We start from the raw sequence: 23,604 nt of genomic DNA, 5'->3' as shown, positions 1-23,604 counted from the left end.
ACAGGTATAAAATATTTCTATAAAATGTACGTCATACCATTACGTGGTAAAATATACAGAAATTAAATTATTACCATGTGCTCTTTATATTGCGTTTGTGGAAGACAGAGGTACAGGAAGCTGAAGGTGGTAAGGTGTGTTGGGTGGACTAAGGATATAGGGGAAGTGCGTCGGTAAACAGCGCACTCTGTATCAAATGCTTCAAATGGCTCTGAGCACTATGGGATGTAACATCGGAGGTCATCAGAACTACTGAACTGAAGTGCCTAGAACCGCTAGGCCGTCGCGGCCGGCGAACTCTCTATCAATTTATATTTGCTGTATGTAACTTTTAAATCTAATAACTTAAAAGCACAACCAATCTTAAAAATAAAGGTTATAAAATTTTGAAGCTAGCACTATAAAAACATATATAAATATGCCAATGACTGTCATATCATAAGGTCATACTCCACATAGGCTCTTATTATCCAAGTTAATACTGAAAGCTATCTACTTTAAAAATGTGATACATGAAAGCCACCAAGATATAATAACCATATCTGGAAATACTCTTCGATTTTGGCATAACAAATTATTATACGAACGTATATAAGGTCGCATGCTTCTATTTGGCAATGTCAGTTTTTAAGCATACACATAAGGCATCTCCTTTCAGCAAATGGATTAGGAGCACTAGATGCACGAATGTAATTACAGTATGTACATCATAATTCTTTTTATACAAAAAATTCATCCATTTTGAATTACAGCTAGTTTGATAGCAGATAGTTAATAAGTTGGGTAAAATACTTTCGTTTAATTATCCTCAAAAATTAACAGGAAAACAACTATTGAAAATGTCAGGGTGACTTTCCTGGGTTTTAGTTGTTACTTTGAGGTACATGAGACATTGACAGATGGACTCAAGCATGTTAGTGCGTTTTAATACTAGGATAGCGTTTTTATTGGGGAGGTGGGGGGGGGGGGGGGAAGGGGACTACCGGCGTAGAACAGCTGAGGTCTTAAGCAACCAAGTAAATCTTGATTTAAAGTTGACTTCTTCTAGGGAAAGCACGCCGTGTTTCTCGAAATTAGTTGAGGCACTGGAGCCTAACGTTACTAGTAGGAGGTTACCATTATGATGGATAACGACAGAGGGCCTCGAGCACCTCTAAGAGAGAAAGTAAGGTATTGGAAAGAGAAAATGAACGAGTACAACGATCCCCCCCCCCCTCACCCTTTTTTTTAAAGGACGTTGGGAAGAGTTACTAACACAGTTAGTCTCGCCAGTTGAAAATTAAATCTTTTTCGCCACGCCGTTACGGCAAGAAGGGAAAGGAAGATTAGGGTTTACCGTTCCCTCCACATCAAAATCATTAGAGACGGAGCACAGCGTCGGACAGTTTAAACGACGAGGAACGAAATCGGCCGTGCCCCTTCAAAGGAAGCATCCCCGCACTTTCCCGAAGCGATTTAGGGAAATGACTGGCTAGGATGACTATAGAGACGAATGCGTTCTGCAGCGTGCTCTGTATCCGCTAAAGCCTCTGTTAGGTCAGATGACAAGCACTTATTAAAGCATAAGCGGTTAAAAAACTGGCATTGCTTTAGAAAATGGGGCACGGTCAGTGAATGAGAGCAAAGTGGTGTGAGGTCACCGTTACCAAATGACCATGACTGAACATACTGTGCCCTGAATGTAGTCTAGTTAAAATTACCTTCCCTACGTCTATATGTATATACATACTCCACAAGCCACCGAACCATGCATGGCAGATGCTGCCACGTACCATTACAATAATTTCCTTTTCCGTTCCACTTGCAAGTAGAGCGAGCGAAAAATGGCTATCTACAAGAGTATGTACGAAGTTTCTCACATATTATCTTCGTCATCCTTACGCGGACGTACGTCGGCAGCTGTAGAATCTATATGCGATCGGCTTCAAATGTCGGTTCTTTAAATTTCCGCAGCAGTGCCTCGCGAAGAGATCTTCGTCTTCCCACCAGGAATTCCCATTTGAGTTCAGGAAGCATTTCCGCAATTGCGAGCTGGTAGAATCTACCGACAACAAATCTAGCAGCACGCTTCTGAATTGCTTCGATGTCTTCCTTTAATCGGAGCTGATAGGGATCGAAAACACTGCCGCAGTACTCACGAATTGATCGCTCTAGTGTCCTACACGCCGTCTCGTTTACAGATGAGCTACACTTCCCAAAATTCTCCCAATAAAACGAAGTATTCCCTGCTACCAGCCTGACGTGCTCATTCCGTTTCATATCGCGACAAGATCGACGAGGCAAGTCCCCACGGAGAGACGATCAGCGTTCATGCCAGAGTGAGAGGATGATCCTACTTATAGCATCGCTAAGGTCGTCTAAGAGCACAAATCCGCTAAACGGCCTGAGTAGTAGGGTTGCAGCTTGCCATCTGTCACAACTTTCACAGTACGCAAATGATACACTAGCATTAGTGTGAACAACGAGGTCATTAGAGACGAGGCACAAGCTCGCATGGGGTTGCGACACTTGTGAGGAGCGACAGTTGTGAGGAGCGACATTTGTGAGGAGACTCGGCCGAACAGGTAGCGGGCGGTCTACAGGGACACCAAACAGGTAGCACACCGCAGTTCAGTACTGCATCGTCGCATCACTGCCGTCACACAGCAGTGCAAAACGACCGCTCCAACGCATCAGGCAAAAAGCATGGGATCTACACAAGAACTGACCGATGCTGCAAGAATTTTTCTGTAAGAACATCATTTGCTAATAAATGTTAGGGGCAAATTTTTACTTGCAGGTGACGACAGAGGACCAAATGATAGGATACTGGTGTTCGCCAGCGAACCTGTTTAACAGAATGCAATTCGTTCTTTGTCGATGGAACGTTCAAAAGCTCCAGCAAGCGGTTTGGTTAGTTATTTATTGTTCATTCCGATATTTCTAGTTCTGAGGAGGAAACAAACACAGTTCCAACTGTGTACGCCTTGCTACCCAATAAAAAGCGAGAAACGTACGATCGCTTTTTCACAGCTGTTGAGAGCAACGTTCCTGGATGGAATCCTACAGCTATCATGATGGATTTTGAAGCTGCAATCATCCAATCAGTAACACATTCGTTTCCTAATGCAAAGATTAATGGCTGCAACTACCATTTCAATCAGTGCTTGTAGAGGAAAGTGCAGAATTGCGGCCTTGTTGCTGCCTACAAGGAAAACGAAGAAATTCGTTTTCACATACGATTCCCCTGGACATGTTAGATGTTGGGTGGCTATGCATTCAGGAGAGCACGCCAGATAATGAAAAACTGCAGGATTTTTACGACTATTTTGTTGAACAATGGCTGGATAATGAAGGAATGCCAAGAGATATATGGAACTGCCCAGGAAGGCGTTACCGCACCAACAATGTTTCAGAAGGATGGAATCGGAGGATAAATACATTAATTTCGAAAGTTCATCCAAATTTTTACTCCTTAGTAAAAATTCTCAGAGAAGACGCAGGATATCATGGGCACCGACTACTTTTAAATCTAGGTGGGAAAAGAAGAAAGACGTTCGCAATTAAGACATACGAGATAGTTTCTAAGACCCTTACAAGACTCCAAGTTGACGGCAATATAAAATCATTTCTTACTTGCGTGGCTTATGCGAAGAAATTACAATGGAAAGGAAATGGCTGAAGCTACAGCAACACTTGTAAATATTGAAAAGGGGTTCAGTTTACGCCGATAGCCCTATTGTAAAAATTGTAAATAAATAATCATCCTATAAATATTGTAAATAAATATAATGCAGGACGAAGAGAGACTACCTCCTCGTGGTGTTCCCTGGAAACAGCACAAAGTCGGCTAAACGTCTCTTGCAAATTGTAAAAGAAATCTGAAAAGTCATAGCTTTTCTAACAATCACAATCAGCATTTTTGTGTAGAGAATTTTAGAAACAATGTCTGTTTGAGTGGACGATGAATACATCTTGTTTCAATACATAAATTGCATTCCTTAACGATAATTGCTAGCAGGACTCACATTAGACCTCAGTACACTTCCCTGCGTGGTACGGAAAAATTGAAGTTTAGTTCGAAATAATTAATGAAAAAGTTTCTACCGAGAACCAAATTCTTTAGCTGGCTCCTCTTACTATGTGGTAAAAGGTTGCCACTCCTATCATATCAGATTTAGGTGAGGGATTGAAAGATGGAAAACATTTTCGGTTTCTATAGTTTCTGTAAAATACATCGTTAAGTATGAGGTTGAGCGAAAATTATGCCCTATGCAAGATTAATCAGAATAATAATTCCAACGAAAAAGGTCTTACGCATAACTGTGCTGCAACTAATGGTTGACATGATATCGTGGGGGCAAAATCAGCTCCGATTTCTAATTTGACTAAGGCTACTCTTCCTTGACCAAAAAAATTCTGAAATAATGTAACATGGCCGCACTGGAGGTGTGTGAACGTCCCTTGGCAGCTGCCCGGGCCGGCACAAGCCGAGCGCTCAGTCACACACACCCAGTGGCAGCAGGTAGTGGCCGAGCAGGTAGTGGCGCAGCATTTGCCACACACCCTGTGGTGGTCCGTTAGCATCCCGGATTTCTCACAAGTGTCGCCACATTCCAGTTTCTCACAAGTGTCGCATCTCACAAGTGTCTACAACTCGCTCGCATTGGAAAAGGATGGGGAAGAAAAATCAGCCGTGATCTAAAAGAATCATACCGGAAGTTTCCTGAAGCGATTTAGGAATATCACGGAAAACCTTAATACGGATACCCGGTCGGAGATTTAAACCGCCCTCCTCCAGAATGAGAGTCCGGTATGCTAGCCACTGCGCCAAGTTCCACGGTAGCATTTTTGGGCAGAGGGCATTGCTCTCACGACAGCCGCAGCCAGAATGGACTGGATATCCAGTGTCTTTCAGCAATGAGTCTGCAAGACTTCATCGGCTACGTAGCAGCGACGCACCAGCAGCAGGCCGAAGCCCAGCACGGCGCCCACGCCCTCAGCCACCAGGTACACCAGGGCGGCAGCAACGTTCAAGTCGCCGCGCAGCACCGCACACAGCGTCACCGAAGGGTTCAGGTGCGCCACCGATATGTGTCCCACGATCTGAGGAAGAACAAAAAAAATTATAAAAAAAAGGACACGAAAAGTGTGCACTGCTGGCCATTAAAATTGCTACACCAAGAAGAAATGCAGATGATAAACGGGCCGGCCGCGGTGGTCTAGCGGTTTTAGGCGCTCAATCCGGAAACGCGCGACTGCTACGGTCGCAGGTTCGAATCCTGCCTCGGGCATGGATGTGTGTGATGTATTTAGGTTAGTTAGGTTTAAGTAGTTCTAAGTTCTAGGGGACTGATGACCACAGCTGTTAAGTCCCATAGCGCTCAGAGCCATTTGAACCATTTGATGATAAACGGGTATTCGTTGGACAAATATGTTATACTACAACTGACATGTGATTACATTTTCACGCAATTTGGGTGCGTAGATCCTGAGAAATCAGTACCCAGAACAACCACCTCTGGCCGTAATAACGCCCTTGATACGCCTGGGCATTGAGTCAAACAGAGCTTGGATGGCGTGTACAGGTACAGCTGTCCATGCAGCTTCAACACGATACCACAGTTCATCAAGAGTACTGACCGGCGTATTGTGACGAGCCAGATGCTCGGCCACCATTGACCAAACGTTTTCAGTTGGTGAGAGATCTGGAGAATGTGCTGGCCAGGGCAGCAGTCGAACATTTTCGGTATCCAGAAAGGCCCGTACAGGACCTGTAACATGCGGTCGTGCATTATCCTGCTGAAATCTAGGGTTTCGCAGGGATCGAATGAAGGGTAGGGCCAGGGGGCGTAACACAACTGAAATGTAACGTCCACTGTTCAAAGTGCCGTCAGTGCGAACAAGAGGTGACCGGAACGTGTAACTAATGGCACCCCATACCAACACGCCGGGTGATACGCCAGTATGGCGATGACGAATACACGCTTCCAATGTGCGGTCACCGTGATGTCGCCAAACTCGGATGCGACCGTCATGATGCTGTAAACAGAACCTGGATTCATCCGAAAAAATGACTTTTTGCCATTCGTGCACCCAGATTCGAAAAATAGTTCAAATGGCTCTGAGCACTATGGGACTCAACTGCAGTCCCCTAGAACTTAGAACTACCTAAACCTAACTAACCTAAGGAGATCACACACACCCGTGCCCGAGGCAGGATTCGAACCTGCGACCGTAGCAGCAGCGCGGCTCCGGACTGGAGCGCCTAGAACCGCACGGCCACCGCGGACGGCCGCACCCAGCTTCGTCGTTGAGTACACCATCGCAGGCGCTCCTGTCTGTGATGCAGCGTCAAGGCTAACCGCAGCCATGGTCTCCGAGCTGATAGTCCATGCTGCTGCAAACGTCGCCGAACTGTTCGTTCAGATGGTGGTTGTGTTGCAAACGTCCCCCATCTGTTGACTCAGGGATCGAGACGTGGCTGCACCATCCGTTACAGCCATGCGGATAAGATGCCTGTCATCTCGACTGCTAGTGATACGAGGCCGTTGGGATCCAGCACGGCGTTCCGTATTACCCTCCTGAACCCACCGTTACCCTATTCTGCTAACAGCCTTTGGATCTCGACCAATGCGAGGAGCAATGTCGCGATGCGATAAACCGCAATCGCGATAGGCTACAATCCGACATTTATCAAAGTCGCAAACATGATGGCACGTTTTTCTCCTCCTTACACGAGGCATCACATCAACGTTTCACCAGGCAACGCATTTCAACTGCTGTTTGTGTATGAGAAATCGGTTGGAAACCTTCCTCATGTAAGCACGTCGTAGGTGTCGCCACCTGCGCCAAACTTGTGTGAATGCTCTGAAAAGCTAATCATTTGCATATCACAGCATCTTCTTCCTGTCGGTTAAATTTCGTGTCTGTAGCACGTCACCTTCGTGGTGTAACAATTTTAATGGCCAGTAGTGTACATTGGTTAACACACTGAAGCGGCAAAGAAACAGGTATAGACATGCGTATTCAAATACAGAGATGCGTAAACAGACAGAATACGGCGCTGCGGTCTGAACGCGTATATAAAGGTCTGGCGCAGTTGGTAGATCGGTTACTGCTACTACAATGGCAGGTTATGAGGTTTTAAGTGAGTTGGAACGTGGTGTTGTAGGCTGCGCACGAGCGATGGGGCACAGTATCTTTGAGCTAGCGATGAAGTGGGGATTTTCCGGTTGGACCATTTCACGAGTGTACCGTGAATATCAGGAATCGAGTAAAACATCAAATCTCCGACATGGCTGCGGACGAAAAACGACCCTGCAAGTACGGGACCAACGACGACTGAAGAGAATAGTTCAACCTGACAGAAGTGCAATCCTTCCACAATTTGCCCTAGATTTCAATGCTGGGCCATCAACAAGTGTCAGGGTGCGAACCATTCAACGACTCATCATCGATATTGGCTTTCTTGTGCCCTTGGTGACTGCACGACTGCCCGACAACACCGACATTGGAATGTTGATGACTGGAAACATGTGGCTTGGTCTGACGAGACTGGTTTCAAATTTTATTTTGCGGGTAGACAACCTCATGAATCCATGGACGCTGAATGTCATCATGGAACTGTTCAAGCTTGTGGAGCCTCTGTAATGGTGTGGAGCGTGTGCATTTGCAGTGAGATGGAACCCCTGATACGTCTATACACGATTTTCACAGGTGACACGTACGTAAGCATCTTTTATGATCACCTGCATCCCTTCATGTCCACTGTGAATTCCGACGGGCTTGGGCAATTCCAACAGGACAATGCGACACCCCTTACGTTCATAATTTCTACAGAGTGGCTCCAGAAAGACTCCTCTGAGTTTAAACACTTCGACTCGCTCCCAAACTCCCCAGACGTGAACATTATTGAACATATGTGGGGTGCCTTGCATCGTGCTGTTCAGAAGAGATCTCCACCCCCTCGTACTCATACAGATTTATGGACAGCCCTGCAGGATTCATGGTGTCAATTCCCTCCAGCACTACTTCAGACGAGTCCATGCCACGTCAAGTTGCGGCACTTCTGCGTGCTCACGAGGGCCCTACACGATATTAGGCAGTAGTACGAGATTCTTTGGCTCTGAAGTGTACATATTCCGATATTCATTTTGTAGTTTGTGAAAGCATCGATTGCAATTTGGATGCTGTAGTTGGCTTTCTACTCACTTAGCTGTCGTTTCAGTTTACACGTTCATAATAGTGGCACATAAACATTATCAGCTCTACGTTGCACAAAGTGGCTGGTTGCAGTAGTCTTAAAACAATATAATTCACAACCACGTAACTCAAAAATCAATACAGTGAAAAAATTTGGCAGTGTTGTTCGGTGAAGGACTGTGAAATGTATTACAGCGTGTGACTTTTCATGCTTTCCCGACGGATCTGTTGCAAATACACTTCTCGGGTTTGCCGCCGGATCGTATTGTGTAACTCGCACAATATTTCATCGATGCAACTGCTCGACATCGTCAGGTGGTGGTAGCTGCTACCATCGCTGCTGCATGGCGCGACTGATCGATCCGGCGGCAAACCCGAGAAGTGTATTTATTACAATGTGATTTACTATTATGCTATAAATAAATGTGACATAATTTCATTTGAAGTTAATCTCTGTGGAAGATATATAAATCCGATGTATCGATCAACGAATTATGCCCATTCATGAAATCTTCAACCTTCGAACACTTCTAAACAAGGAACACATTTTCCAGTGATTAAAAAAAACTATGGAACACAGTTTTTTTTGTTGGGCCGCTACCCACACCCGCATCTATAAAATACACTAAATTAGCACTGTGTGCTAGATAGGTGCAGTGTTCTTCAATAGCATCTTCCCTAAATGATAATGAACAACACATCGTCTTCCATTGCAAGTGGGCTCTGTAATGATGTGGGGCGTGTGCGGTTGCAGTGAGATGGGAACCCCCGATACGTCTATACACAATTTTGACAGATGACACGGACGTAAGCATCCTATCTGAAGGGGAAGGCGTGGTTTCAGGGGAAATTAATAAGCTCATAAGAGATCCTAGTGTGTGATGGAAACTGGATACGGAGAGGCAAAATGGTTCAAATGGCTCTGAGCACTATGGGACTCAACTTCTGAGGTCATCAGTGCTCTAAAACTTAGAACTACTTAAACCTAACTAACCTAGGGACATCACACCCATCCATGCCCGAGGCAGGATTCGAACCTGCGACCGTAGCAGTCTCGCGGCTCCAAACTGTAGCGCGTAGAATCGCACGGCCACTGCGGCCGGCGATACGGAGAGAGAAGTGTAGTAAACAGCGTTCGAGGATTAGGAGGAAGTCCTAAAATTCTTAGTGGAGACGGTGACATAAGGGAGCCTGGGTCGGATCAGGCTTTTGCAGGTGTGGAATACAGTGGAGGGATTCAGTTCTCATGTTCAGCCGGTTAGCAATTTTAGCATATCGTGGAATGGTTAGTTTACGATCTAAAATTAGTCCAAGGTAATTTTGCCCGTTAGTTAATTGTATAGGACGGTCGTAAATGGGGATGCAACAGAGGTGGTATTACAGACGTGACTGGACTTCGTAACGTGCGCCTAAGTGCGAGCGTCGACTGACCTGTATGACCGTGGCGACGGTCATGCCGAAGACGAGCGGGCCCTGGAGGCCGGGCGGCTTCTGGGAGGTGCCGTCGAGTCCGTAGACGCCGCCCATGCAGCCCACGAACATGAGCAGCGCGGTGCCGAGCAGCTCGGCGCAGAACACGACCAGCATGCGGCGCGCCGACAGCTTGCCGAACACCGAGCCCGTCTCGGGGTGCCGCCGGAACGCCGCCATCACGCCTGCGTGGCATACCGCGCATCGAGCAGGTGTCACTCTACCAGCAAGCTATAAGCCGCCTGAAGTATCACGTCACAAATAAGCTGAATAGCGAGATCCTAGTCTACTGCGATCATCTTCTCGTCTTATCCGTAGATACTCGACCATTTCTGAGCAAACAACACCCAAAGTAACCCAGGTACTTTATGTGGTGTCACCGCCAGACACCACACTTGCTAGGTGGTAGCTTTTGAATCGGCCGCGGTCCACTAGTATACGACGGACCCGCGTGTCGCCACTGTCAGTGACTGCAGACCGAGCGCCACCACAATGGCCGGCCGCGGTGGTCTAGCGGTTCTGGCGCTGCAGTCCGGAACCGCGGGACTGCTACGGTCGCAGGTTCGAATCCTGCCTCGGGCATGGGTGTGTGTGATGTCCTTAGGTTAGTTAGGTTTAAGTAGTTCTAAGTTCTAGGGGACTTATGACCTAAGATGTTGAGTCCCATAGTGCTCAGAGCCATTTGAACCATTTTTGAACCACCACACGGCAGGTCTAGAGACACGTCCTAGCACTCGCCCCAGTTGTACAGCCGACTTTGCTAGCGAAGCTACATTGACAAATACGCTCTCATTTGCCGAGACGATAATTAGCATAGCCTTCAGCTACGTCATTTGCTACGACCTAGCAAGGCGCCATAGCATCTACATCTACATCTACATCTATACTCCGCGAGCCACCTTGCGGTGTGTGGCGGAGGGTACTTATTGTACCACTATCTGATCCCCCCTTCCCTGTTCCATTCACGAATTGTGCGTGGGAAGAACGACTGCTTGTAAGTCTCCGTATTTGCTCTAATTTCTCGGATCTTTTCGTTGTGATCATTACGCGAGATATATGTGGGCGGTAGTAATATGTTGCCCATCTCTTCCCGGAATGTGATCTCTCGTAATTTCGATAATAAACCTCTCCGTATTGCGTAACGCCTTTCTTGAAGTGTCCGCCACTGGAGCTTGTTCAGCATCTCCGTAACGCTCTCGCGCTGACTAAATGTCCCCATGACGAATCGCGCTGCTTTTCGCTGGATCATGTCTATCTCTTCTATTAATCCAACCTGGTAAGGGGCCCATACTGATGAGCAATACTCAAGAATCGGACGAACAAGCGTTTTGTAAGCTACTTCTTTCGTCGATGAGTCACATTTTCTTAGAATTCTTCCTATGATTCTCAACCTGGCGCCTGCTTTTCCCACTATTTGTTTTATGTGATCATTCCACTTCAGATCGCTCCGGATAGTAACTCCTAAGTATTTTACGGTCGTTACCGCTTCCAATGATTTACCACCTATGGCATAGTCGTACTGGAATGGATTTCTGCCCCTATGTATGCGCATTATATTACATTTATCTACGTTTAGGGAAAGCTGCCAGCTGTCGCACCATGCATTAATCCTCTGCAGGTCTTCCTGGAGTACGTACGAGTCTTCTGATGTTGCTACTTTCTTGTAGACAACCGTGTCATCTGCATATAGCCTCGCGGAGCTACCGATGTTGTCAACTAAGTCATTTATGTATATTGTAAACAATAAAGGTCCTATCACGCTTCCTTGCGGTACTCCCGAAATTACCTCTACATCTGCAGATTTTGAACCGTTAAGAATGACATGTTGTGTTCTTTCTTCTAGGAAATCCTGAATCCAATCACAAACCTGGTCCGATATTCCGTAAGCTCGTATTTTTTTCACTAAACGTAAGTGCGGAACCGTATCAAATGCCTTCCAGAAGTCCAGGAATACGGCATCAATCTGCTCGCCAGTGTCTACGGCACTGTGAATTTCTTGGGCAAATAGGGCGAGCTGAGTTTCACATGATCTCTGTTTGCGGAATCCATGTTGGTTATGATGAAGGAGATTTGTATTATCTAAGAACGTCATAATACGAGAACACAAAACATGTTCCATTATTCTACAACAGATTGACGTAAGCGAAATAGGCCTATAATTATTCGCATCTGATTTATGACCCTTCTTGAAAATGGGAAGGACCTGCGCTTTCTTCCAGTCGCTAGGTACTTTACGTTCTTCCAGCGATCTACGATAAATTGCTGATAGAAAGGGGGCAAGTTCTTTAGCATAATCACTGTAGAATCTTAAGGGTATCTCGTCTGGTCCGGATGCTTTTCCGCTACTAAGTGATAGCAGTTGTTTTTCAATTCCGATATCGTTTATTTCAATATTTTCCATTTTGGCGTCCGTGCGACGGCTGAAGTCAGGGACCGTGTTACGATTTTCCGCAGTGAAACAGTTTCGGAACACTGAATTCAGTATTTCTGCCTTTCTTCGGTCGTCCTCTGTTTCGGTGCCATCGTGGTCAACGAGTGACTGAATAGGGGATTTAGATCCGCTTACCGATTTTACATATGACCAAAACTTTTTAGGGTTCTTGTTTAGATTGTTTGCCAATGTTTTATGTTCGAATTCGTTGAATGCTTCTCTCATTGCTCTCTTTACGCTCTTTTTCGCTTCGTTCAGCTTTTCCTTATCAGCTATGATTCGACTACTCTTAAACCTATGATGAAGCTTTCTTTGTTTCCGTAGTACCTTTCGTACATGATTGTTATACCACGGTGGATCTTTCCCCTCGCTTTGGACCTTAGTCGGTACGAACTTATCTAAGGCGTACTGGACGATGTTTCTGAATTTTTTCCATTTTTGTTCCACATCCTCTTCCTCAGAAATGAACGTTTGATGGTGGTCACTCAGATATTCTGCGATTTGTGCCCTATCACTCTTGTTAAGCAAATATATTTTCCTTCCTTTCTTGGCATTTCTTATTACACTTGTAGTCATTGATGCAACCACTGACTTATGATCACTGATACCCTCTTCTACATTCACGGAGTCGAAAAGTTCCGGTCTATTTGTTGCTATGAGGTCTAAAACGTTAGCTTCACGAGTTGGTTCTCTAACTATCTGCTCGAAGTAATTCTCGGACAAGGCAGTCAGGATAATGTCACAAGACTCTCTGTCCCTGGCTCCAGTTCTGATTGTGTGACTATCCCATTCTATACCTGGTAGATTGAAGTCTCCCCCTATTACAATAGTATGATCACGAAACTTCTTCACGACGTTCTGCAGGTTCTCTCTGAGGCGCTCAACTACTACGGTTACTGATGCAGGTGGTCTATAGAAGCATCCGACTATCATATCTGACCCACTTAGCTTAACCCAGATTATTTCACATTCGCATTCGCTAATAACTTCACTGGATATTATTGAATTCTTTACTGCTATAAATACTCCTCCACCATTGGCGTTTATCCTATCCTTGCGGTATATATTCCATTCTGTGTCTAGGATTTCGTTACTGTTCACTTCCTGTTTTAACCAACTTTCCGTTCCTAATACTATATGCGCACTATTTCCTTCAATAAGAGATACTAATTCAGGAACCTTGCCCTGGATACTCCTGCAGTTTACCAATATTACGTTAACTTTTCCTGTTTTTGGTCTCTGAGGACGGACGTTCTTTATCAACGATGATAATGTCCTCTCTGGTAAGCCGTCAGGTATTTTATCGTTTCGCCCAAGGGGGGGTCCCTCTAACCTAAAAAACCCCCGTGTGCACGCCACACGTACTCTGCTACCCTAGTAGCTGCTTCGGTGTGTAGTGCATTTGATAATTAATATTGTGAAGCCTGTACAGTAACGTGAGATGTTCACCAATTGTGGATTAAAGTTAAGTATTCTACCAGTTACTCTTGTTTTGCTAGTCTTATTTCTCTGACCTGTTCCAGACCTCACGCCAGCCTGCGTGAGCTTAATCGCGTACCTTTCGGCTTCCTCCAAACTCCGTGAATTGGCTCCTGCCAATTCACAACACTTTATATGCCATTTAGCAACTACGTAGTTTAGCCGAGGCAGTGGCACAGTGGCTAACATCGAACCTTCACACTGTCGCGCCAAGTCTTCAAACCCCTATACTTAGTGTTTTTTCTCTTTTTTCGTTCATTCATCTGCCCATACCCGTGTAAGATTACTACACGAATGTTTGCGAATGCATTGTGGTTCTGTCCTCCATCGTACAGGCGTGAAAAGAAGATCAAATGTGGGTAAAAGAGGGTGCAACGACTTTCCCAACGTGTGACAGATCCATGGAACACCTTTGGAGGGAATTTTGCTGGCATTTGGTACCAAAGAGACGTCATTAACCCCCGTTACACTTTATGGGATCTCCTGAGTTCTCGTCTTTTTTTTCTCTTGTTTCGGCAGTTTGCCGTTCGAAGCATGACCGAGCCTGAGGATGATGACGCAGGGCACCACACTTTTGCACCATTACGAAAGGAAGGCATCTTTGAGCCAATTTCAAACTTCTGCGTCGCAGTGGGAGACAGTTATAGCGGTTTCGAAAACTGACCCTGTAACTGTGATGCAAACCGTAAAAAGATGTTGCTTTTATTAAAATACTTATGGAACAGTATTTGTTTTTTAAGATATACATTTGATAATAAACATAGAATACAAATAACAGAAAAAAATTATTACTAGCAATAGTCGAATCAGCGACTTTGCAATTACAACATTCATACGCTACACAGTCAGCAATCAGTCGCTGCGTTAAATTTTTCGAAACGTTTTGTTTTGTATTTAGCAGCGCTCAAAAGACTTGAAATCTTTAAACTCGATTTTTTGGAGTCGTGTTGGTGAAAGAAGAGGTTCATAACTTTCTGAACAGCATGGCGGCGAGCTGGTATGACATGCGCATACAAAAACTACCACAGAGTCTACAAAAATGCATCGACAGAAATGATGATTATGTCGAAAAATAGCTAAATGTTCGTGCTGTAAACTGATGTAAACCATTGTAGAAATAAACAGGCCTATATACTTATAAAAAAATTGGAGACCTTACTTTTGGTATTACCCTCGTATTTAGTGAATGAATTAAAAAGACAAAAAAAAATCGTTTTTGATGTGGCATACCTTGGCTCATAATCACCTGCAAGCGCCAGTTTTCCTAGAAGTCGTCCCGTTACGCTTGATTTGCCGTGAAATTATTGCCAACGTGCGAAATCTTCAGCGATGCTAACGACGTTTCTTCGCCGAGTGAGATTCGTACCAAGAAATCTCGCGGCGGCAAACTTTCCTTCGTGCAATACTCGTATTCTTTGGAATTTCTGTGTTTCCAATGTTGTACGATCGGTATCACCCGAAGTAATGCATCAAATCTTCCTGAAGAACAAACATAAGAGCAAAGTTTCAGGGAAAATCGGGTTATGATACTTGCCGTGTTCCCTTTGTGATATTTGAAAATAAGTGACCGAATGTTAATTTCCTAAGCCAAAACGAATCGAAAAAACTGTGTTTAAAACTTTCAAGAGTTTTGAGCGCTGCTAAGTACAAAACAAAACGTTTCGAGAAATTTAATGCAGCCACCGATTGCTGAGTGTGTAGCGTATAAGTGTTGTAATTGCAAAGTCGCTGATTCGACTATTGCTAGTAATAGCTTTTTTCTGTTATTTGTATTCTATCTTTATTATCAAATGTATGTCTGAGAAACAAGTACTGATTCACATTTTTTTAATAAAAATATCTTTTTAAGGTGTGTGTCACAGTTATAGGGTCAGTTTTCGAAAGCCTTATAATTGTCTCCCACTGTGACGCAGGAGCTTGAAATTGGCTCACAGATGCCTGCAACTTTCTTTTGTAATGGTTCGAAAGTGTGGTGCCCTGTGTCGTTCTCCTCAGGCTCGGCCATGCTTCGAACGGCAAACTGACGAAACATGCGAAAAAAAGACGAGAACTCAGGAGGTCCCATAAAGTGTAAAGTGGGTTCATGATGTCTCGTTGGTACCAAATGTCAGCAAAATTCCCTCCAAAGGTGCTACATGGATATGTCTCACGTTGGTAAAATCGTTGCATCCTCTTTTGCCCACATTTGACCACTTCTTTTCACGGCTGTACTATGGAGGACAGCATTGAAATCACGTAGTTTTCTAAAGGGTGACCGAGGAAAACATTTCAGACACACAGTCCCTAAGAATCGACACGAAAAGGCTTCGGGAACTGCCAGAAAGGTTGCCAATGAAACCGCTCCTTCTCTTCGAGTGTAGGTTCCCACAAATTTCGCAGTCGAAAATGACTGTTCGCAACGCTACGAGCAACAGAAAGAAGTTCCTGACAATGATGCACCTGCAATCCCATGGAACATGATTGCATACCTCTGAAGTGTTGTGTGAGCGCAATTTTTGCTCTGGTGTATAGGACGGAACCACCAGGGACCATTCAAAACCGTTCGACGAAATTTCAACGTGGTCCGAAGCAGTAAAGGGTGTTTATGCTTTTTCATCCCCCCTGTCCCGTGATCATGGGGTGGGTGCAACATTGACACACACGTGAATAAAATGATAAAGAGTTCTAAGCCCTCAGTTCGGTAATACCCTTGGTGCCTCCCACATACTTTTCCTGCCACTTTAAAAACGCAGACACTCCTATTCACATGCAGGCAGGCAACCCTGTAACAGCATGCAGCTGAGAGGTACTACGCTGTTGCTCTAGTGCCTGCTTGCAGGTACGCCGAATATGACGGGAGTTGAAGAGGTTGCTATTTTGTCTAACACCTATGCGGATGCGCACGTGTACCTGTCAAAGATTGTCTCTGTACAGGTAGACGCAGTGGGGTTAGACAAAATTGTGGTGAAATTTGGTGCCAATGTTACATCATTAACTCACGTTACACCCCACACGAACTTCTGAGGTTTGACGTTTCTTTCACAAGTGTCGACATGTTGCTGTTTGAAGCGTGGGCAACCCCGAGGGTGATATTGCATGGCGCCATGATTTTGCACCATTACCGAAAAAAGTTGGGGCACCTTTGAATAAATTTAAACCTCTGTGTCGCAATGGGAGACAGTTATGGAGTTCGAAAATGTAACCCTTTAACTGTATAGTACAATGTATATTTACTGTGCCGTGCTCTCTGTACAGTACAGATATACATAGAGCTGAGCTGCCTACTATTCAGGTGGGTGCAACTGCGTTAATGTTAGCTTCCAACAGAGGGGACATGGGGCAACAATTGTTTTACACTCTATACTTCCACGTCATTTCAGTTAAATAATTTCTTACTGGACATTCATCTGTCACGCGCAGATATAAACACACACACACACACACACACACACACACACACGACTCCAATCAGTATATACATAGTATCAACAGTATCTGAAGACAGCATTAGGATCATGTCAACAACCGCTTGCAATAAGATCTCAACTGGACATTCTGCAAGTGATCCTAATTATCTTTCGCTTGATTCGGGATTTGATCGAAAGTAGAGAGATCAGTAAAAGTGAACACTGAGCCACTACCACGCACTATCACCATACTACATAAAGTATTTGAGGATGGTGAAGCACACAGCAGACAGTCGCAATCCCGTTAGTTGTTATTACTCTTGCGTATCTAGATTTCGGCTATAAATAGCCATCTTCAGTGCTAAAATACAAGAAAAATTACATAATCAGAATTAATTTACTTTACATAGAGCAATAAGGAAAACACCGTGTTATCAAATAGCAGCTATCCATTCTGCTCAACATACCATTTGAGTTACAATCCTACAAACTCGTGGCAGTACATGCTTCCATACGATCTTACTGATGTATAGGAAGGCGGAAATTGAGGCGGTTACTTACATCAAGTACAGAAACCTTAGTTTATGTCATCTAGTGCAAGTAATGGCCTCTATGTTTCAAATTAAGTAACGGAGTTTTATTTCAGTACAGTAGTTTAAACCCTTTTTTTTAATATCTAAAATCAACAAGCATATTTGCATATCACTACACTATCAAATATTCAAAAAATGCAAACTTACAATTTGCTTGCTCATATCTTATGAGGGACTACGCTAAGTTTTAACTTTTGACGAATTTCAGTTTGGTATGTAACTGTATTTTATCAAACGATCTTCAACAAAATCTTTTTAATTTTTTAATTTTTATTTCTAAAGTGATGTAAAAAATTTGTGTAAATAGAGATTTATAAATCTATTAATGATCCTTTACATAGGATTTGACGGATAGCTTCGCCACGAAGATATGAGCAAGCACGTTTTAACTGTGCATTTCTTGAATATTTCAAAGTGATATGCAAATATGCTTGTCGATTTTAAATATTTAAAAAAAGGGTCTTTAAAAAGCTGTATTGTAATGAAATTTATCATCATAACCATCATTTCGTTATAAGGCTTAGGCTGTTGCCTGTTCCAAACTCACAAACAAAATCATTCCCATCTTTTTCTAGTTCTTCCAGTATCTCTTTTCCCAGTCATAATCTTCTGAGGAGTTCTCATGAGATGTTATTTCCAATTTTCATGAAATTTTTGAATTTTTTCGTTAATTCATTCAGGTTTCTAGATTTAAAAAAACACTTTATTTTGTAAATAATTCCTGAAAACGTCATACTTCACTAACCTATCTTCTACGGTGTACTGTTTCCATGCTACTGAAAAAAGAGTATCCAGGAGCGAAGGACAGTAATTCGGGAGGTTAAATTTTTGTGTTGTGCGATTGGGCAGAGACTACTCTTGGCAGCAGATTGATAGAAAAGTGACTAACTGCCAAGTCGTAAAATGGACATTCCTTCCTTCATGAAGAAACATACATTAAAATCATGAGAAACAATGAAACATATTCTCTTCCGGGTTCAAACGTGCATTGAACTTGATGGTGACCTTCTTCAAAATTTGTTGCAAAATTCATTAGAAATTGTGGCATACTTTATGTGGACTGCCAAATATGCGTTATATAGTGTCGTATATGACGTATCGTAGAAACTGTATTACAAACTGTTGCAAATTTTTAACGTCACAAAACAATAATAATTAACACTCGAAATAAACAGAAAAGTAAAATACACTCCTGGAAATGGAAAAAAGAACACATTGACACCGGTGTGTCAGACCCACCATACTTGCTCCGGACACTGCAAGAGGGCTGTACAAGCAATGATCACACGCACGGCACAGCGGACACACCAGGAACCGCGGTGTTGGCCGTCGAATGGCGCTAGCTGCGCAGCATTTGTGCACCGCCACCGTCAGTGTCAGCCAGTTTGCCGTGGCATACGGAGCTCCATCGCAGTCTTTAACACTGGTAGCATGCCGCGACAGCGTGGACGTGAACCGTATGTGCAGTTGACGGACTTTGAGCGAGGGCGTATAGTGGGCATGCGGGAGGCCGGGTGGACGTACCGCCGAATTGCTCAACACGTGGGGCGTGAGGTCTCCACAGTACATCGATGTTGTCGCCAGTGGTCGGCGGAAGGTGCAAGTGACCGTCGACCTGGGACCGGACCGCAGCGACGCACGGATGCACGCCAAGACCGTAGGATCCTACGCAGTGCCGTAGGGGACCGCACCGCCACTTCCCAGCAAATTAGGGACACTGTTGCTCCTGGGGTATCGGCGAGGACCATTCGCAACCGTCTCCATGAAGCTGGGCTACGGTCCCGCACACCGTTAGGCCGTCTTCCGCTCACGCCCCAACATCGTGCAGCCCGCCTCCAGTGGTGTCGCGACAGGCGTGAATGGACGGACGAATGGAGACGTGTCGTCTTCAGCGATGAGAGTCGCTTCTGCCTTGGTGCCAATGATGGTCGTATGCGTGTTTGGCGCCGTGCAGGTGAGCGCCACAATCAGGACTGCATACGACCGAGGCACACAGGGCCAACACCCGGCATCATGGTGTGGGGAGCGATCTCCTACACTGGCCGTACACCACTGGTGATCGTCGAGGGGACACTGAATAGTGCACGGTACATCCAAACCGTCATCGAACCCATCGTTCTACCATTCCTAGACCGGCAAGGGAACTTGCTGTTCCAACAGGACAATGCACGTCCGCATGTATCCCGTGCCACCCAACGTGCTCTAGAAGGTGTAAGTCAACTACCCTGGCCAGCAAGATCTCCGGATCTGTCCCCCATTGAGCATGTTTGGGACTGGATGAAGCGTCGTCTCACGCGGTCTGCACGTCCAGCACGAACGCTGGTCCAACTGAGGCGCCAGGTGGAAATGGCATGGCAAGCCGTTCCACAGGACTACATCCAGCATCTCTACGATCGTCTCCATGGGAGAATAGCAGCCTGCATTGCTGCGAAAGGTGGATATACACTGTACTAGTGCCGACATTGTGCATGCTCTGTTGCCTGTGTCTATGTGCCTGTGGTTCTGTCAGTGTGATCATGTGATGTATCTGACCCCAGGAATGTGTCAATTAAGTTTCCCCTTCCTGGGACAATGAATTCACGGTGTTCTTATTTCAATTTCCAGGAGTGTAGTTCTACAACTATAGAAAATATTTATAAGGGCTCGTCTCGGCTACGGTTAGAGGTAACGCAGATTTCTGTACGAACATCTTTGTTTCTTCTGGGTCACACAGTATAAATAACGTGTGACACCTCTCGCCTCCGCTGGATGAAAGATCGACGATAATTCACTGTTACTTTGGTAATTACAATTTTTTTTAACAGACTACCGGTTATGGTAACCGGTACTACAATTGTGGAACGGGAAAGAACCAAGATGTCTCGTGGACGACTAGGTCATCAGAAACGACGCAAAAATTCGTATGAGGCAAGCGGAGGTAGGGATATCAACTGTATCATTTGTAATAAAACTCCGGGAAACCTAAACCTGAATGGCTGAATAGATATTTGAGAGTCCAGTGTTTTAATCACTGTGCCACTCTAAATGGTCATACAAAGGAATACTGGCTGTTCGGGAAGGAAGTCTCACCGAGCGTACAATGTGTGTTCGGTGTAGAATGTAAGTTTCTTGTGTAGCTTGACACTGGAAATTATCACAATAGTGAGTGAGTTGGTCGGAGATGTACACAATTGTTTGTGACAATTTCACCAAGGATACAAGTATTACAGTGAAATTTATTCCGCAGACTAGATACATGATAATACTCGTATGATTAGAATTACAGAATTGTACATGCACTTTGAACGTGCGAATTCAATGCGGTGTGAAGCTGCCACTCACTGCAATCAGAGCCTCCGGACGTCGTGGCATGGAATCCAAGAGGGTCTGGATATGTTGGTGGGAAACACTCTGGCACGCGATAGGTAGGCACATTCACAAAGCATCCACAGTGGTTCCATGAAGGGCATAACGAACAACTTGCCCACCGACCAAAATGGATAAAGTACAGGCGAATGTGCAAGCTAGGAAACTTCTGGTACCAGTCGTTCTTCGCAGAAGGCTTATTCATTCGTCGTCACTTGTACCGGGCATTGTCCTGCTGAAACATACATGTAGAGCTGGCCACATGTTGGTAACGTTCCGGGCTATAAAACCTCTTACTGTGGCGTGGTCCTCAACACGGTCACTCGCACGACAGAGATACACACTTCTAACTTCATAAAGGATCGGATGACGCAACGGCAAATAACAAAGAAGCTCTACTACGCGATGTAATATTGCTGCACCTGATCACTACGTTTGAGCCCTGAGTATGGGACTATAAGCAGTGCCTTGAATTAGCCGGTGTCATCATTGAATTCGTCGAGTTGTAGGAGGTTCACTTCCATACGATCGATACAGTCGATGAAAATAACGGTATACAGTTGAACAGCTCCTCTTGAAACGGAGAACACAGTCATGTTTTCGCCATCTCGAGTCGAAGCATATTAGGTAATGAATGAGCGAGAGAGCCAGCGAGCTGTCTGTACCAGGTAGACCCTTGCCGGCAATTACGTGCACCGGCAACTTGCAACTGTCGCCAACATAAACTTTTAATTTCGATGTATAACTTAAAATCAACCCGAGGAATAAGGCTTCAATCATGTAGAAGAAAGAGCTTTGTGAAAACTAAAAATCTTTACGAAACACCCTGCATGCTGTCCGAATCTTATAGTAACGCCTGTAGCGTCTTCCACTGAACATTGTTAGTCATCTCTACAACGATGTCGCGCTTACTAAACAATGTCGTAAAGAAAGGTGCTGCTCTTCGTTGGATATTCTATTTCCGTTTTATTAACTTAACCTTGTAAGGATCCGAGACCGATGAGCGAAACTTAAGAACCGATCGAACAAGTCTTTCCCTAGTTTTTTTGGTTTTGGTTTGTGGGGCGCTCAACTGCGTGGTTATCAGCGCCCGTACAATTTCCCAACCTTTGCTCAGTCCAATTTCGCCACTTTCCTGGATGATGATGAAATGATGAGGACAACACAAACACCCAGCCATCTCGAGGCAGGTGAAAATCCCTGACCCCGCCGGGAATCGAACCCGGGACCCCGTGCTCGGGAAGCGAGAACGCTACCGCGAGACCACGAGCGGCGGACGCCCCTCCGGGAATGATTTACATTTCCTTAAGAGTCTTCCAATGAAACCTTGCCTCCCATCAGCTTTTCCTAGAAACTGTTTTATGTAGCCACTCCAATTTAGGTCACTTTACGCTTGTTACTGTGTCCAGTAACCCATCACCAGTATTGTAAACAGTAACGGATCTGTTCGTCTATTTACAGTGAGGAGACAAAGGTCTTGGGATACCTCCCAGTATCGTGTCGGACCTCCTTTTGACAGGCGTAGTGCAGGAGCTCGACGTGGCATGGACTCAACAAGTCGTGGGTAGTCCCCTGCAGAAATGTTGAGCCATGCTGCGTCTACAGCCGTCCGTAACTATGAAAGTGTTGCCAGTGTAGAATGTTGTGCAGGAATTGATCTCTCTATTATGCCCCACAAATGTTTTATGATATTTATGATGCGCGGTCTGGGTGACCAAATCATTCACCCGATGACATGTTCTACTGTCATCCATACGAAATTCTATCGTAGTTTGGGAACATGTAGTATGTGAATGGCTGCAAATAGCCAAACATAGCATTTCCAGTCAAGATTGCTTCAGCTGCATGAGAGGACCTAGTCCATTCTATGTAGGCACAGCCCAGAATAATTATGGAGCCACCACTACCTTTGACAGTGCCTTGTAGATAATTTGGATCCATACCTTCGTGGGGTCTGCGCCACACTCTAAATCTATCATCAGCTCTTACTCACTAAAACCGGGACTCATCTGACCAGGTCGATATTTTCAAGTCGTTTAGGGTTCACCCAACATTCTCAAGAGCCCAGGAGAGGCGCTGCAATCGACGTCGTGCTGTTAGCAATGGCACTCATGTCGGTCGTCTGCTGCCATACCGCATTAACGCCGTATTTCGCGGAATTGTCCTAATGAATACGTTCGTCGTACGTCCCACTTTGATTTCTGCAATTCTTTCATGAAGTGTTGCCTGTCTGTTAGCATTGACAAGTCTAAGCAAGTGCCGCTGCTCTCGATCGTTAAGTGAAGGCCGTCGGCCACTGTGTTGTCCGTGGTAATGCCTGACATGTGGTATTCTCGGCACACTCTTATGTACACTACTGGACATTACAATTGCTACACCACAAAAATGACGTGCTACAGACGAGAAATTTAACCGACAGGAAGAAGATGCTGTGATATGCAAATTATTAGCTTTTCAGAGCATTCACACAAGGTTGGCGCCGGTGGTGACACCTACAACGTGCTGACATGAGGTCGGTTTCCAACAGATTTCTCATACACAAACAACAGTTGACCGGCTTTGCCTGGTGAAACGTTGTTGTGATGCTTCGTGTAAGGAGGAGAAATGCGTACCACCACGTTACCGACTTTGATAAAGGTCGGATTGTTGCCTATCGCGATTGTTGTTTATCGTATCGCGACATTGCTGCTCGCGTTGGTCGAGATCCAATTACTGT

General features: G+C 44.9%; 1 protein-coding gene across 1 annotated transcript in view; it reads right to left on the bottom strand.

The window, feature by feature from the left end:
* Window positions 1-23,604, bottom strand: part of LOC126100736 (aquaporin AQPAe.a-like) — a 346,657-nt gene that overhangs the window by 30,872 nt on the left and 292,181 nt on the right. The window contains exons 4-5 of the mRNA XM_049911358.1: window positions 9,616-9,839; window positions 4,942-5,085 (exon numbers count right to left, since the gene is read on the bottom strand). Of these exons, the coding sequence (XP_049767315.1) occupies window positions 4,942-5,085; window positions 9,616-9,839 (368 nt within the window). The remainder of the gene's footprint in view (window positions 1-4,941; window positions 5,086-9,615; window positions 9,840-23,604) is intronic.

Source organism: Schistocerca cancellata, chromosome 9 (assembly GCF_023864275.1).
Source record: "Schistocerca cancellata isolate TAMUIC-IGC-003103 chromosome 9, iqSchCanc2.1, whole genome shotgun sequence".
In the NCBI taxonomy this organism is placed as follows: domain Eukaryota; kingdom Metazoa; phylum Arthropoda; class Insecta; order Orthoptera; family Acrididae; genus Schistocerca; species Schistocerca cancellata.
Note: the sequence above shows the minus strand (reverse complement) of the source record. Positions and strands in the feature narration are given on the sequence as shown.